The 17,587-nt window shown below is 36.1% G+C and overlaps 1 protein-coding gene across 8 annotated transcripts in view; it reads left to right on the top strand.

Annotated features, from left to right (window-relative positions):
- Window positions 1-17,587, top strand: part of nbeaa (neurobeachin a) — a 162,573-nt gene that overhangs the window by 125,260 nt on the left and 19,726 nt on the right. For 2 of the 8 annotated variants that reach the window (XM_051120760.1, XM_051120763.1), the window contains exons 23-33: window positions 2,801-3,018; window positions 3,261-3,414; window positions 4,930-5,013; window positions 5,729-5,909; window positions 7,114-7,238; window positions 7,461-7,568; window positions 7,655-7,823; window positions 9,567-10,038; window positions 11,986-12,140; window positions 13,623-13,749; window positions 16,991-17,118. In XM_051120760.1, the coding sequence (XP_050976717.1) occupies window positions 2,801-3,018; window positions 3,261-3,414; window positions 4,930-5,013; window positions 5,729-5,909; window positions 7,114-7,238; window positions 7,461-7,568; window positions 7,655-7,823; window positions 9,567-10,038; window positions 11,986-12,140; window positions 13,623-13,749; window positions 16,991-17,118 (1,921 nt within the window). Of the gene's footprint in view, window positions 1-2,800; window positions 3,019-3,260; window positions 3,415-3,850; window positions 3,875-4,929; window positions 5,014-5,728; window positions 5,910-7,113; window positions 7,239-7,460; window positions 7,569-7,654; window positions 7,824-9,566; window positions 10,039-11,985; window positions 12,141-13,622; window positions 13,750-14,272; window positions 14,393-16,990; window positions 17,125-17,587 lie in introns of all 8 variants that reach the window. The other 6 variants (XM_051120765.1, XM_051120759.1, XM_051120761.1 and 3 more) reach the window with 6 other exon arrangements.

Below are 17,587 nucleotides of genomic sequence, written 5' to 3'. Positions count from 1 at the left end.
TTCTATCTTTGATTTGATTTATTATGTGTTCCATTTGCCCACCGATAGTAACTCTCTGAGATGTTTACTCACCCTCATCTTGTGCCAAACCTGTATGACTTGCTTTCTTTTGCGGAAAACAAAAAGAGATGTTAGGAAAAATGTTTATGTTGCTCTTTTCCTGTTGAGCTCCAAAAATGTATGACTTTTTTTATCAGTTTTCTGAAACTGTACAATACACTGAAACCAACTGAAATGTAAATAACTATCCAATGAAATCTCAAAAACCTTTCTATATTTTGAAACTGGTGCATTGCATTTGGTTAAAGGGATAGTTCACCCAAAAATGAAAATTCGGTCATTAATTACTCACCCTCATGTTGTTCCATACCTGTAAGACCTTCGTTCATCTTCAGAACACTAATTAAGATATTTTTGATGAAATCTGAGAGCTTTCTGACCCTGTATAAACAGCAACACAACTGACACGCAGGATTTCCGCGGGTCTTAAAAAAGCCTTGAAACGTCTTAAATTGCTTTTCTGTGAGTTAAGGCCTTGAAAAGGTCTTAAATCAAAGCAGCAAGTCTTAAATTCTTATGGTCACGGCATTAATTTTCGTGAGGGATTGTTTCCTCGTGTTTCATTTTAAAGTGAAGCGGAAGCGTAATTTCTGTGCTACATGGCTTAGGTCACTCAGTATTTATTAAACAATACGCAGTGGATGGCGGTATGTGCTGCTTCATCTGTCAGTCACCCGAAGAAGAACTTGTCGTTTTGATTTTTTTTATAGTAATAAAAGTCATTTAGTTCAGTTAAAGAGCAGACAATACAATTAAAACTCAACGCAGCTGCTCAGTGCAGTGTGCCAAACGACAGTCGCATCACAGATCAGATTTCATTTATCACCTGAAGAGAGTGAGTCAAGCTGACTTACAAAAAGAGAGAGTTGAGAAAGACTATGGCGGAAGAGTTTCCAAACGAAAAGCAAAAGTGCCTGTTTTAAAAATATTTTGGATTTTGAAAAGCCTGTTGACTTCTGCCATTTATCTAAGGTGATAGTGGAAGTTTCATATACATTTTTTTTCACAGTGTTTGCTGATTTTTATTTATTTAAACTGTGTAATTTTTTTAAATATATATTAAAAGTTGTATGCTGTGCTTCCAAGTTTTCTTATTCATTTTGCTAATAAATGTTCTACGTTACGTTAATGCTGCTAATTTAAAAGTGAAAGTAAAATGCGCACAATGCTTTTACAAGCTACCTAAAACCGAATAAAAGTGAAGAAAAGAGGGAAAACTCCAACGGACTAAAAACAAACAACTGCTTGACGCCAAATTGCCACTAATTTGAAAGTGAAAGTAAAAATTTCTTTAAAAATTCTTCAAAATTTTCCTTAAAATGTTTTTAGTTGGTCTTACCCTCATAAAACCTGCAGAAACCCTTGACACATTCAAGACTCAAAAAGGCAGTAAGGACATTGTTAAAATAGTCCATGTGACATTAGTGGTTAAACTATCATTTTATGAAGCTACGAGAATATGTGAATGTGTTTAAAGAATATGTGAATGTGTTTTAAGAAATTGTTTAAAGTCATTATTTTTGTTTTCTCTGTGCATAAAAAGTATTCTTGTAGGTTCATAAAATGATGCTACATGGACTATTTTAACGTCGTTACTATCTTTTTGGGCCTTGAACGTGGTAGTTTCTTTGCGGTCTATGCAGGGTCAGAAAGCTCTCGGATTTAATTCAAATATATCTTAATCTGTGTTCCAAAGAAGAACGAAGGTCTTGCGGGTTTGGAATGACATGAGAGTGAGTAATCAATGACCGAATTTTAATTTTTTGGGTGAATTATCCCTTTAAGAGGCATCAGAGAATCTGTCCTTTGGCGTCATTGTTGTCAAACCTGGCTTCAACCTCAGCTCCAACACACCTGCCTGGAAGATTCTAGAGGGTCTGAAGACCCTGATTAGGTTTAGGTGTATTTAAATGGGGCTGGAGCTAAACTCTGCTGGAAGGTGGACTTTTAAGGACAGAATTGGACACCCCTGGAATAAACGTTGGCACAAATGAGTTTTAAACTCTGTGGCTGAGGAGAATATAGAGGGTTTGCACATACATCATGATTTGGTCAGTTACCCAGATGTGCGGCCATATTGGCGATACTTGAATGTAAACAACATCATGGATTGCACGGCTAATGTACTACTGAATACATTGTTCTGCTACTTTATGCTGTCTAAACCACGGAAAAACGTGTGGAAGCTGCTAAATCATATAGAGAAGGGCTTAGTAAGCAGGAAAGGGCACAATATTTTGACTAGATTTAATAGGTGGTAAAGATATGTACATGCAGTATTAATTAAGATATTAGACTAATATGTCACCTAATTAATAGAACAAACATGAAAGTTGTCAAGATTTTTGTCCTGGAAATCCTGATTCAGTTTGTCCAACCGCGAACGACTTTGTTCCTCAGTTTTTTGCACTCTTCTCCTTGATTTGTTATAACTTTTGCCAGTCCATAGTACTCCAAATGTTTTTCCCGGTCAAACCGATTAGTACAGCACAAAACATGACAGTAATTGACCATTTTCAGCAGCAATAATCAGCAAAATATGCAAGTTTTGTTCGGTTCAATGGCTTTGTTTATGTTCAGTGCCGCCAATATGGCCGATTGATGATGCGTTGTGAAAACACTCTATTGAGAGGAAGTAATTAAAGTTATGTTCTTTAAAACATCTCCTTTTGTATTCCACCAAGGATAGGCTGTTACATGGGTAAACTAACCCTTTGATTGAACTGGTGTTTTCCTGCAGGCTCTTCATGGTCGTATGTCAGGTCAAATGGAGAGGGACCTCCGTGTGGATCTGGGCTTCCGGGGCATGCCGATGACAGAGGAACAGCGGCGGCAGTTCAGCCCTGGCCCTCGAACCACCATGTTCCGTATCCCAGAATTCAAATGGTCACCCATGCATCAACGGCTTCTCACTGACCTGTTGTTCGCCCTGGAAAGTGACGTTCACATGTGGAGGAGGTATGAGAGTTTTTGCCCTTCAGAAATCTTGTGTTGTCCTGGAACAACTTTTCTGATCCCCTGATCCCTAACCCTCCTACTCCTTGCGTTTTCTGTGAAATCTAATTGGTTGTTCCAGAGACTAACAACAAGGATGTTATAACCTAGTTCTCTGTAATCTCTTTTGTGTTACTTGACAGTAAAACTCTGAAAAGATAAACATGTTTGTTCTCTCTCTCTTTTGATCTCTTTTTTTCTCTCAGCCACTCTACGAAATCGGTCATGGACTTCGTAAACAGTAACGAGAACATTATATTTGTCCACAACACCATCCACCTCATTTCTCAGATGGTTGATAACATCATTATAGCGTGTGGCGGGATCCTTCCCCTGCTCTCTGCTGCCACCTCCCCATCTGTAAGTGGCACCTGAGCACCCCCTAGTGGATATTCACATCAGTACAACATCCTTGAGTTATAAAACCACTTTTTAGTGGCTAATTTTTCTTTTTTTTGTTCAGAAGGGCTGTAATGGGATCGTTTAGAATGCCGAATTTCATCCTCCACTGTGTTGGAGCTTTTACCCTTCGATCCTAAATATGAACACAAACCCTAAGTTTGCTGCTTTCTTCTTCTGTGTTCTGAGACATTTTACCTGCAGTCTAGCTTTTTGTTTTGGGCAAACCTTTTTGCTGCTTTTTCTGAAATTTTCTCTAACTTGTTTATTAACCCTCTTTTTGTGCCTTTGTATCCTTTTGTTGTCTGTATTGCCTCTAATTCCTTTTCCTCCTTTTCTCTAATTCTCTCTCTGTTTTTTTCTCGTTTTGTCTTTTTTCTTTCTTTTGCATGTACAGAGTTCTAAGGTTAGTGCGAACCCTGTAAGTTCCAATTTATTTAATCTTCTCTATCATTCACGGTCTTGTTTATTTTTTAATGTTACATTTTAATACCAGTAATGTCACAGTTCATAATGTATGATCCATTTCAGACCATTTCCATCTTTTTCAGCCTCAGACTATGTCTGCATTCATTCGATTTAAACGCAGAAGATTTATGAAATATGTATTGCTCTCAAAGCTGCACTGAGTAATTCAAGTTCATGTTAAGCTGACCAGTATTCCAGTCGACTTGGTATAGAGGTATTATAAGTGCAGCATCATGCAAAAGTTTTCAGGTTCATATAAAAATGTGCTATTTGCAATCAGCCATGATTATTTATCTACGTAAATGTGTCCAGTAAGTAGTGAGTAGTATCTGGCTGATCATGTAATTTCAAAATGGCGCCCAGACACACTATTTTTAGAAGTACGCTATCAGTCAAAACAGTTTGAACAGTAAGATTTTTAATGTTTTTAATTATACTGAAAATTTAGCTTTGATCACAGGAATAAATTACATTTTATATTCAAATAGAAAGCAGTTATTTTAAATAGTAAAAATATTTCACAATATTTAAGTTTTATACCAAATAAAAAAAAATTCTGTATTTTGGATCAAATGCAGGCTTGGTGAGCAGAAAAAAATGTATTTATTTATTTATTTTTTTTTTAAAGCATTAAAAATCTTACTGTTCACAAACTTTTGACTGGTAGTGTACTATTTTTTTTCTTTATGTGTAGAACTTTTTTAATAGTAAAATAAACTGAGTTCATCTTTAAATATAAGATTATAGATGCATTAAAATGCAAATTTATCAGTGTTATTCTTTCATCTGATCAGCATGATCAGTGGTCGAATCTGATAAAGTATGTTATCAGACTTTCTTCATCATAATCGTCATTATTTATGAAAAACCTTCAAACAGACACAGATACTGATATTAAATTAGCATGCACCATGGTGCTGTGATGAGCCCCCTGGCTCTATTGGTCTGTTTATAAGGGTCTTTATTAAATGTCAACTTCATTTGTTCCCCTCTGTGTTGGTCATAAAGACACAAGGAGGTTCTTGCTTACAGAAAGGGACAAAAAGCAATGAAGTTAATAGCCTGCCAGGAAGCTCTGGCACAGGGGCAGAGGTGGGTTCCAAGCTATCGCCCCTATACATACCCACAATGCACCACTGCGTGACCTCTTATTCACCACTATTATGTCTCTTAGCAACAAGCATGTTCCCAGTTTTCAACATCAATTATGTTATTTTCAGCACTCAGCTGTGGGTTTTAAGATAGCAGTTCATATCTCAATCACCGTGTATTTTTCCCAAGAGGCTTTTTAAAGCATATTTGCCTTTGCTTGAAAGCCTCCATGGCTTTTAAGCATCATAGAGAGTCTGTTCTTTTCAATCTTTTGCTTTACAAAAAGTTTTGTGCTTTGTGATACACCATGTAATTATGTTGAACCTTTGATATTGATGTTGCAAAATGGTGACGTGTTTCCTGACCACCGCAAAGATTAAGGGCACACAGCACTGCAGCACTGCCTGTTCACACTCAAATAGGTGTCACACTGGTTTGAACACACTTCACTCTAGTGGTGTGACGTTTACCAAGCACCTTCCTTCCCAACTATGTTTTCGAGAGGCATGTTTCATGTAAAGTTGGTCTGGCATTATTGATTTGCTGCTATCACACATTGGTTTGTTTGTTTGTCAGCACATTGTCAGCAGTATAATTCTGTGTAGGTGTTAAAAATGCTCTGTGTGTGTTTGTGTGTGTGTGTTTGCTTGAAAATGTGTTAGGATGTATTTCTAAACTGCTGGACTTTGGTTATGTGTATGTGTGTGCGTCCCAGACGGAGCTTGAGAATGTGGAGGCGACCCAGGGCATGTCTTCAGAAACTGCAGTCACTTTTCTGAGCCGGCTGATGGCCATGGTGGATGTGCTTGTGTTCGCCAGTTCTCTGAATTTCAGTGAGATTGAGGCTGAAAAGAACATGTCGTCAGGGGGACTAATGCGCCAGTGTCTACGATTAGGTATGTGTGTTGTATTTACCCATGTAACAGTTTCAAATATGTAATTTTTTTTTTTTATATATACTGGATGGGTTGAATATAAGGTAGTTGCAGTGCAAAGTTTTTGTATCTTAAGGGTGAAGTACTGTACAGTTTAGTTCAAAAGTTTACATACACCTTGTAGAATCTGCAAAATGTTAATTATTTTGCCAAACTAAGAGGGGTCATACAAAATGCATGGTATTTTTTTATTTAGTACTGACCTGAATAAGATATTTCACATAAAGGATGTTTACATATAGCCCACAAGAGAAAATATCATATTTTTTTCATTTAGTGCTGCCCTTCAGAAGCTACAGAAGATATGTACATTTTTCCCAGAAGGCAAAATACATTAAATTTACCCTGATCTTCAAATTCAAAAAATGTATTAATGCATTGTGTTTTATTCTATAGCATCAGTGAGCATTTGAACCTATTGTAATAGTTGCATATGAGTCCCTCAGTTGTCCTCAGTGTGAAAAGATGGATCTCAAAATCATACAGTCATTGTTGGAAAGGGTTCAAATACACAAAAATGCTGAAAAAACAAAGAATTTGTGGGACTGAAGGATTTTTCTGAAGAACAGCAGGCAGTTTAACTGTTCAGGACAAACAAGGGACTCATGAACAACTATCACTAAACAAAAAAACACAGCTGTGATCATTCAGGTAACAACACAGTATTAAGAATCACGTGTATGTAAACTTTTGAACAGGTAATTTTTATGAATTCAACTGTTATTTTTTTGTCTTGTGGACTACATGTAAATGCCTTTTCTGTGAAATATCTTATTCAGGTCGGTAATAAATGAAAATAACATGCATTTTGTATGAACCTTTGTTCATCTTTGAAAATTAAGATTTTTTTTTTTTTTTTTTTTTTTATATATAAAACCTGAGAGTTTTCTGACCATGCATAGACAGCAATGCAACTATCATGTTCAAGGCCCCGAAAGGTAGTAAGGACATTGTTAAAATTATCCATGTGACATCAGTGGTTCAACCTTAATTTTTTTAAGGTATGAGAATACTTCTTGTGTGCAAAGAAAGCAAAAATAACAACTTCAACAATTTCTTCTCTTCCGTGTCTCCATCGCATGTTCACGAGAGTACCTGTGTGTCTGTGTGGTGTGATGTGAATATCAAGGCAGACGTTCTAGTAAAACTGTTTGTCTCCTCTCAGTATGTTGTGTAGCAGTGAGGAACTGTCTGGAATGTAGGCAGAGGCAGAGAGACAGAGGCAGCAAAACCTCGCTGCCAATCAGCAAGACCCAGGAGAACCTACAGACTGCAGCGTCCGCCAGCAAGGTTATACGCTCACACACCTGCAAAAACACAGGAGAACAAACACATATGCGCATGCAAAATGTATCCACGCACAAACGCATACTAAATAGTCTATGAAAACACATCAAATGCACATCAGAAACAACAAAAAGCATGTCATTTTGTACTATATTACTGTATGCAATTATGTACGTAGTGTGTGTCCTGTGGTGTAACGTATGATTCTCTTTCTCTCTGCTGTAGACCGTCATACAAAACGTCCCGCGTAACCTTTCTCCCATCAAAGACCCAGACAGACTGCTGCAGGACGTGGACATCAATCGTCTCCGAGCTGTCGTCTTCAGAGACGTGGTGAGACACTCACTCACCTGTGCCGGAGCAAAGCGTGCGTGTTAACATGAACAGAATGATTGTTAACCATATTGTGTTTTCAATAGGATGACAGTAAACAAGCTCAGTTCCTGGCTCTGGCCGTGGTGTACTTCATCTCTGTTCTTATGGTGTCCAAATACCGGGACATCCTAGAGCCACAGCGGGAGATCGGCAGGTCCAGCAGCCTATCAGGGAGAAGCATCCGACAAGAGATTAATTCACCCACCAGCACAGGTGAACTCAGCATCTGCAGTGTCATTATGAGTGTGCGACCTTGATTAAACTCAAAAGATGTGTATCTTTGGTCGTTTAGCACTTGAACACCCAACAAATGCTAATAAGTGTTTAAAGCAGTCAGACATCTTCCACTCAGACATTTCTTAACAGTCTCTGATTATCTCCGCTATAGTCATCCAGCTACTCCCCGCAGGAAGGATTTCATCAACTTAAGTATGCAAGGCATTATTGCAAAGCTTTATCTGAGTGCAATATTGAATTAATACTCAGGTGGAAAAGAACTGCTTGGCATATGCCGCAGAGTTACTCTATCTGTGTTATTAACCACCCAACTGATTTTGAATGATAAAAAATGGCAAGTGAATAAAATAAGTTATCAAAATCTTGAAAAAAATAAGCAGTATTCACTGCTCTCAAATGCTGGGGGCGTGTCCGCTGTCAGTGCTGAAGCCCACTCATGGGAAAACTGCCACCTTTCTTAACTGTCAAATACAAATACATTTAAATAAGGAGACCAAGCTGTTTTGTAAATTATCGCAACTAGGTAATATGGGTCATTCTATAATTATTGGTGCATTTAGAATTTGACAATGTGAAGAAAAGAGTTTTCCTGTTTCCCAAAAACCCAAACATGACCTTATATAACTGCCTTAAAACAATCTATATTGTATAAAGTGCTATGTAATAAAGGTGATCTGTAGAAATATGTGCGTGAAATACCATCTGTGTTTGCTACTGTCCACCATATCTTTACTGGGTAACACAGTTGACAGGTAACTTAGTTGACATTTTTAGTTTTTTGGGCCTATACTCAAAATGAAAGCCTAGAACTACTCAGCATATGGTGTGTTTAGAAATATATTTTCATAAACAAAGCAAGTTTTAGTTAAATTGTCTTGTTAAAATTTAGAGCAATAATATTTGTGTAACACTGTTGACAGTCAGTTAATCCACTCCTGACACAGGTTTGCTAGTTAATATTAGGGGAATATTAGGGAAAAAGAGAGAGAGAGCATAACTTCTAGTGTTTCATCCATATGCTTCTATAGGAAATATCATCATACTATGCAAATTATACGAGAATGGGACAAACCATTCCTTTTGAAGGGGGGTTTTCTAGGGGGTAACTTAGTTGACAATGGTTTTTCAGACACAAATAAAAAAAGGTATATCACAATAAACACTTATTATTTTTAAAGCGCACACCCAAATGTCTTGATAACCTAATCTAACTGAAGGCAAAACTATGAAATTAATTTATATTTGAGGTCATTTTCATGCTTAAATGCAGAGTAGAGTGAGCAGCTTTACAAAATCGGACAGGTGAAAATCAGGGTTGTATGTGATATGAACACAATTTTTGAACAAAATGTATGGCTTTTTCAACATGTAGTAGTGTGATTGGGAAAAATATGAATTTGTACTAGAAAAATAAGCATCTGGGCTTTATATTGATGAAAATATAATAAAAATATACTTTATTGACATTAGATGTACCCACAATTATAGAATGACCCTACTGACGATTGAGTGGGCGAACCAATGTGCTCTAGTTATTATAGTGTTAGTGGAGGGCCCAAGCTCAGTGGCTCCAGTGCATCATTGAGACGTGATTTCAGACCCACCCAAAAAATCCTTAACACAGAAATGGTGAAAAACTGTTTAAAGGTTTAAAGGTAAATACATTTCTAGCATGTGTTTAGAAACAATTCTCTAAATGTACGTCTGTGCAAATTGCAGAAAACCCATCCTCCTTCTCAGATGGTGTACGTGGACAGGCTGCCACCCCTCTGGACGATCTTCCCCTGGAGGGCTCGCTGCCTCACACTGACTCCGGTATCGGGGAGGAGCAGGTCACCAGTGCTCTCAATGGCTCTGAACTGGGCGCAGACTCCAGCGGATTGGGTGGGAGCTCCGGAGGCCCAGATGCCATGAGCGAGTTGTTGTGCACACTATCATCGGAGGTGAGGAAATCCCGCGAGTCCCTGCTGGAGTCGCCTCCTGGCGTGGAGGTTCTGAAACCGGCCGCGTCAATCTCCAGCATTAGCCAGGCCAACAAGGGAATCAATGTGAAAGAGATCCTGAAGAGTTTAGTGGCTGCACCGGTGGAGGGGGCCGAGGCAGGGCCCGAGCCCCAGCCGTACCACCCTGACCCTGCCCTGAAGAGGGAAGCTGCTGCTATGCTGCCCATGCAGTTTCACTCGTTTGACAGGTGGGCATCTCTAGCATGTCTAGCACATCAAAATAACACAAGATATACAATGTAGGTCAAAAGTTTACATACACCTTGCGGAATCTGCAAATTGTTAATTATTTTACCAAAATAAGAGGGAAATGCATGCTATTTTTTATTTAGTACTGACCTGCGTTTACAAATTGTCCACATAAGAAAATAATAGTTGAATTTATAAAAATGACCCTGTTCAAAAGTTTACATACGCTTGATTCTTAATACTGTGTGGTTACCTGAATGATCCACAGCTGTGTTTTTTTTTTTTTAGTGAGAGTTGTTCATGAGTCCCTTGTTTGTCCTGAACAGTTAAACTGCTCGGTGTTCTTCAGAGAAATCCTTCAGGCCCCACAAAAACTTTGTTTTTTCCAAGAATTTTTCAACAATGACTATGATTTTGAGATCCATCTTCTAACACAGAGGACAACGGAGGGACTCATATGCAACTATTACAGAAGATTCATACGGTCACTAATGCTTCAGAGGAAAACAGAATGCATTAAGAGCCGGGGTGTGAAAACTTTTGAACAGAATGAAGATGTGTACATTTTGCTTATTTTGCCTAAATATCATATTTTTTTCATTTAGTACTGCTCTTTAGAAGGTACAGAAAATAATTGCATGTTGTCCAGAAGACAAAATAAGTTGAATTTACCCTGATCTTTAAATTCAAAAAATGTTCACCCCCGGCTCTTAATGCATTGTGTTTCCTTCTGAAGCATCAGTGATGCCTATCTGTCATGTATATGTTCTGATATGTTTCAGATGGGATGTGCGATTTTAGGTTTAAATTTAAAGTACATTTTCCCTTTTTTCTCCAAATCATTTCAAGAATCAATATTCAGCATTTAAAAAAAAAAACATATTTATGCATTTGAAACTGTGCGTTAAATGCATTCATGTCCTGCAGATTCTGTGCCACCTCTGCACTGCAAACACAAAGTTTGAATAATAAATAATTAAATAATTTGTAAAATAATTAAAAATATTAAAGACCCAAAGAACATATTGAGCTTGAAAATATAATATAATAATTTATAATTTTATATTTTAATATTTATTTAATATTATTATATTTCACTTAGGTTAAGATTTAGTAATATAAACCTTTTAGTACAGACCCTCAATGCTCTGAGGTTAGTAAACAATGATATGCTTCTGTAAAAATCGATCAGTACATCTCACTAAGGCAGCTCACTACATTTTGGAACAGAGCAATTGAACCTATAAATCATTCATGAATCAATGTTGTTACACTTATATGTGGTGCGTTGAGACTTTTTGAGAACAAATTAAGTCAAGAACACTTTAATTACGCACACGCAAGCACAAGTCCTTCCCCTCATTCTTAATGCGGTCCATTTCTCTGTGTCTAGCTCCTCATTACTGCACAGGCGTCTGCAGAAATGCCAGTGACTCTCTGCAAAAGTGTGCTCAGGGCTCAAGAGACTGACTGGCTTAGTGTGTGGGATCCACTGATACTCTACAATACAAACTAAAGCCCCTCTGAACATCAATCCTCTTTGTTCTTCCCAATTAAGAGAACCTGATGAATAAATTATACATAAGATTATGCTGTTAATCATTCAAAAATGGATAGAGTCCAAATGGTTGGACTCTATCAAATATGTGGATAGCAATCAAATTGATTTGAGCTGGATACAAGGTGTATATACACATGGGTGCACATAATTTTTCATGCTTCTCTACTGTAACTCACTTTGGATTAAAAAAATGTAGATAAATGCATTGCAAATGTTAGAGATTTCTTTAAAAAACATTTTAAATATCTCACTGCCCTCAAACTTTTTAATGGTAGTGTATATGTAAGTGTTTAATTTAGGGTATATTAAAGTATTTTGATGTGAAGATGTATGTAGGGATTAATTGTTGAATATAATCATTACGTGTGCGTGTGTTCACTCACAGGAGTGTGGTGGTGCCTGTTAAGAAACCCCCTCCAGGAAGCCTGGCTGTGAACACAGTAGGAACACCCACCACCAGTGGAGTGCCCTCTTCAGGAAGTACGCCCAATATCTTTGCTGCTGCCACGGCAACACCTAAAAGCATGATCAACACAACAGGCGAGTCGTAATGAATATTTTCATCATCTTACTGTCCCATGAGCATATATATTTTGTTGGTCTTTTCTGCTCACCAAGCCTGCATTTATTTGATTCAAATTACAGCAAAAACTAATATGTAATATTTTTACTATTTAAAATAACTCTGTTCTATGTAAATATATTTTAAAATGTATTTTATTCCTGTGATTTCAAAGCTGAATTTTTAGCATCATTACTCCAGTTACGTGATCCTTCAGAAATCATTCTAATATTCTGGTTTGCTCCTCAAAAAGCATTTATTATTATTATTAGGTTAAAAACAGCTGAGCAGAATTTTTTTCAGGTTTCTTTGATGAACAGAAAGTTCAGAAGAACAGCATTTATCTAAAATAGAAATCTTTTGTAACATTATAAATGTCTTTATTATTACTTTTGATCAATTTAAAGCATCCTCGCTAAATAAAAATCAATGTGAATCCTCCCCCCCAAAAAATATCCTGACTTTAAATGGTATAGTGTATAATGTTACAAAAAAGCTTTTTATTTCAGAAAAATTCTGATTATTGGATCTTTCTATTCATCAAAGAATTCTGAAAAAAATATTCATCTGTTTTAAATATTGATAATAATAATAATAATAATAATAATAATAATAATAATAATAATAAATGTTTCTTGAACAGAAAATCAGCATATTAGAATGATTTCTGAAGGATCATGTGACTGGAGTAATGATGCTGAAAGTTCAGCTTTGATCACAGGAATAAATTACATTTTAAAATATATTCAAATAGAAAGCAGTTATTTTAAATAGTAAAAATATTTCACAACATTACTGCTTTTGTTGTATTTAAGATCAAATAAATGCAGATTTGCTGAGCAGAAGAGACTTTTTTGAAAAAACACTAAAAGTCTTACTGTTCAAAAACTTTTGACTGGTCGTGCGTATGTGCATTTGATTCCTGCAAATCACTTTAATTTGGATGGTTGAAGGGATAGTTCACCTAAAATGAAACTTTTGTGAAACTGTAAGACCTTCGTTCATCTGCGAAACACAAATTAAGATATTTTCGATGAAATCCGAGAGCTTTCTGACCCTGCATAGACAGCAATGCAACTACCACGTTCAAGGCCTAGAAAGATAGTAAGGACATCGATAAAATTGTCTACATGACTGTTGCTGTCTATGGAGGGTCAGAAACCTAAATATCTTAATTTGTGTTCTGAAGGTGAACTTTTATGGGTTTGGATCAACACGAGTGTAAGTAATTAATGACAGAATTTTCATTTTTGGGTGAACCATCCCTTTAAGATGTGATTATTTTTGTGACGTAATTTTATTTTATTTTTTTTCATGTGCTTTCATAAGTTTAGAGACTTCTAGTCGGAGTGACCGTCATACATTTAAGCATGCTTTGTAGCACTATATACAATCCTGAGGATTTATTTTTCGGATATTCGGTTTCCCTTGTGTTTAATCCGTTCTAATGCGTCTCACAGGTGCCACTGACTCTGCCTCTTCCTCATCCTCCTCTTCATCAAGTTTTGTGAACGGTGCCACAAGTAAAAACCTCCCAGCGGTGCAGACCGTTGCACCCATGCCTGAAGACACGGTGGAAAACATGAGGTAGACACACGCACTCACACCCGTTTCTCATTCACCCCGTGCTCTTTCTCACTTTATCCAAATATCCACATGCTTAAAACCTTAAATCATGCATTCTCACTTCCTGTGCTCATCTTCTTCTTTTTTTGGCAGTCTTACTTCTTCCTATGATTCCCATAATCCATTAGTTTCTTCACTTTACATCTGTCTCCTCTCTGTGTATCTTTGTAACCACAGCACACGCCACAGATTCCCTCACAGACACATACTGAGGTCTCTGTGCATTTTTAAAGACGCACTTTGAGGTACTGATAGTCTGAAGTGCCAAACAAGGACAGGTACATCTGTTCTAATTTGAATGCAACAGAATTGATTTTCTTCATTTTTGTCTCTTTGCATGTACGACACGGAAGCTTTGGGGCTCAATCATCCTTTGATTTGGCACAGATCTCTACACACAGGGATTACGTCACACTTTAGACTAAGAGCTGCAGTGAATGCCTGTACAGTCATTACTGTCTGTTTGTGCCCATTTGTATTGCAGTGCCTTTTGTGAAGTGGACCAGTGTCCACTGCGAACCAGGCTGACGCCTCCTGAACTCAAATCCTTTAGTTCGCTGACAGGATTCCAAACAGCCCCCAGAGATGCAGGACAGTTTCTTAGGCAAGGAAGCTTGAACTGGCCCCCTTACCCAGTGCTACCGGCTTAACATTGCCTTCCCTACTTTCTCTCTGTCTTTTTATTTCCTCTCTTTTTCTGCCTCTTTTTCCTGGTGGTTGTGAGTTTTCAAGCTGGCCAGCTACACCACCGCTGCTGCTTTCATTTGTAACGGTTCTGCTAGATTTGATTCTGTCTCTTTTTCACATATTGACATTGTCCAAACCAGGTATGATAATGTAAAAGCGATAGTTTAAAGCATAAAAATCATGTCTCTTTGATTTGAATTTGTTCAATTATTATTATTTATAAACAAGCCATAGTGTGCCAGTGTTGTTTTAGCATTTTGATATACTATACTTTTAATTCGTTTTTCATTTTAATTTGTATTTTAATTTTAGTTTAAGTTTGTCATTTCATGTTTATTTTATTTTTTATATATACAGTATATATATTTCTACTTCCCTTTATTTCTGCTTTAGTTTTAGTAGTTTTATTGCTGCAACTTAAACTTATTCATTTTAGTTGCCAAAGCAATATTTCAAATTTTTAAGTATAAGTTTAAGATTTTAATCTAATATTTATATTTTATTTTATTTCAGCTTTATTTTAGTTAACAAAAACAACATTTTTAATAGTTGTAAAGTCAGTATTTCTAATTTTTAACTTTCTTAAATTTAAAATTTTAATCTAATATTTATATTTTATTTCAATTTCATTTTATTTTAGTTACCAAAACAACTTTTTAATAATTGCCAAGGCAGTATTTCTCATTTTCAAGTTTAAGATTTTATATTTTATTTTATTTCAGCTTTATTTTAGTTACCAAAAACATTTTTAATAGTTGCCAAGTCAGTATTTCTAATTTGTTAAAGTTTCTTAAATGTAAGATTTGAATCTAATATATGTTTTATTTCAACTTATTTCTATTTTACTTTATTTTATTTCTTTTTTAGTTTTAGTAATTTAATTGCTGCAACTTAAACTTATTCATTTTAGTTGCCAAGGCAATATTTCTTATTTTTAAGTTAAATTTAAAATTGTATTTCTAATGTTTATATTTTATTTCAACTTTTAGTTACCAAAACAACTTTTTAATAGTCGCCAAGGCAATATTTCTAGTTTTCAAGTTTAAGATTTTAATCTAATATTTATTTTTTATTTTATTTGAGCTTTATTTTAGCTACCAAAAACAACATTTTTAATAGTTGCCAAGTCAATTTCTAATTTTTAACTTTCTTAAATTTAAGATTTTAATCTAATATTTGATTTATTTCAACTTATTTCTATTTCACTTTATTTTACTTCTGTTTTAGTAATTTTATTGCTGCAACTTAAACTTATTCATTTTAGTTGCCAAGGCAATATTTCTAATTTTTAAGTTAAGTTTAAGATTTTAATCTAATATTTATATTTCATTTCAGCTTTATTTTAGTTACCAAAACAACTTTTTAATAGTTGCCAAGGCAATATTTCTAGTTTTCAAGTTTAAGATTTTAATCTAATTTTTATATTTTATTTCAGCTTTATTTTAGTTACCATAACAATTTTTTATGGTTTCAGTTGATGTGCTAAACATTTTGCTGTTCGTTGGTTTTTTGTTTTGTTTTTTTGTATTTTTATGCTGCCTTCACATCATATTTATTTACTGTAACAAGATGACAAGAAGAGAATTTATTTTTAAGTCTGTTTATTTTTTTATGAAGTCATTTGTTTCTTTGGTGCAATGTTTAACACAAATAAATCCATGCATGGCTTTGTTGTTTATAGACAGACACTTAAATTAGTCAACCTATATAAACTGACCTAAAAAAGAACACCAAATAATAAAATGGCATATCAAGCAGGTTGCCCTTAACTGATAAAACTCCTGCCATTTTGGTTGTTACATGACATGACATGACAATTTCAACAAAGTGAAAGTTTTTTACTAGCCACCAACTTACGCAAAACACAAATGTGATGTGAATGCAGCGTAAACATCAAAATGCTCCAATTGGCCTTAATTTCCAGAACTTCTTTGCATCACACCTGGTTAGGATTTAGTCTCAGTGACATGCATTAATCTTTGTAACTGAAATGCTGCAAAATGCCTAACAAACACATTTATAATCCATAAAAAGCATACACACCTCAAATCAGCAGTTATATTTACCAAGAACTTGACAGAATCAACTCTACTAGCGCACCGTTTCAGTAGAGACATTGTCATTCATCAGTGTCAAGTCATTCCTTGTTTGCACCACACTGGATGTCCTCAGACCGTCTTTACCTCATGAAACCTTTCACATTTACCGTAGTCTGTTGCCATTTGCATCCCTGGTGCTGAAGTTGTAGTCTTAGCGCAGGTTTAACACAGCTTGTAGCTAAACGCAGTGGCACTTAAGGGTGATGTGTGCAATATAACAGGGTGATCGTTAAGCATTTGCTCTTTCTGCCTCCCTGTGGTTAAATTCCTGTAGGTTGGCTTTAACCCAGCCATAGACTTTATCACATACTAACCAGCTGGAATTGAAAGGAAGTGTGATTTTTGAACTGGTCTCTGTATTTTAAAGCTAACTAGAGTATTTCTCTCTATTTCTGTCTTTCATTTTCCACCCGCAGTATCACGACTAAATTGGAGCGCGCCCTAGAGAAAGTGGCCCCCTTGTTGAGGGAGATCTTTGTGGATTTCGCCCCTTTCCTTTCGCGGACTCTGCTGGGCAGTCATGGGCAGGAGTTGCTCATAGAAGGTACAGGTGCTGTATAGTGCTCCTTTTCCTCTCTACCTGGTGTCTCTGTGGAGTCCTCACTGTCTGCTGTGTGTGTGTTCACTGGCTGCCTCATACACACACAATTGTGCGAGTGCATGGACCCAGAGCAGGTATGAGAATGACACAACTGCTTAGGATGAAAGGATGTTTAAAAAATGTAAATTTTTCCACACCTGAAGGAACTGAAGGAAGAATTGCATGCTAAACATTCAGGAAAATATTTAAGGGATGCCAAAGGATGTAAAATAAACTGCTCAACAATAAGGATTTTTCCCCTTTAGGCCTAGTCATATATATGGGCCATTTTACAGAATTTGTGTAAACTGCTACCAAAAAATACACATTTAAAAAGCATTTAAAGGAGAAGTCCACTTCCAAAACAAGGATTTACAGATAATGTACTCATCCCCTTGTCATCCAAGATGTTCATGTCTTTTTTTCTTCAGTC

The sequence above is a fragment of the Labeo rohita genome, chromosome 10, assembly GCF_022985175.1.
Source record: "Labeo rohita strain BAU-BD-2019 chromosome 10, IGBB_LRoh.1.0, whole genome shotgun sequence".
NCBI lineage: Eukaryota > Metazoa > Chordata > Actinopteri > Cypriniformes > Cyprinidae > Labeo > Labeo rohita.
Note: the sequence above shows the minus strand (reverse complement) of the source record. Positions and strands in the feature narration are given on the sequence as shown.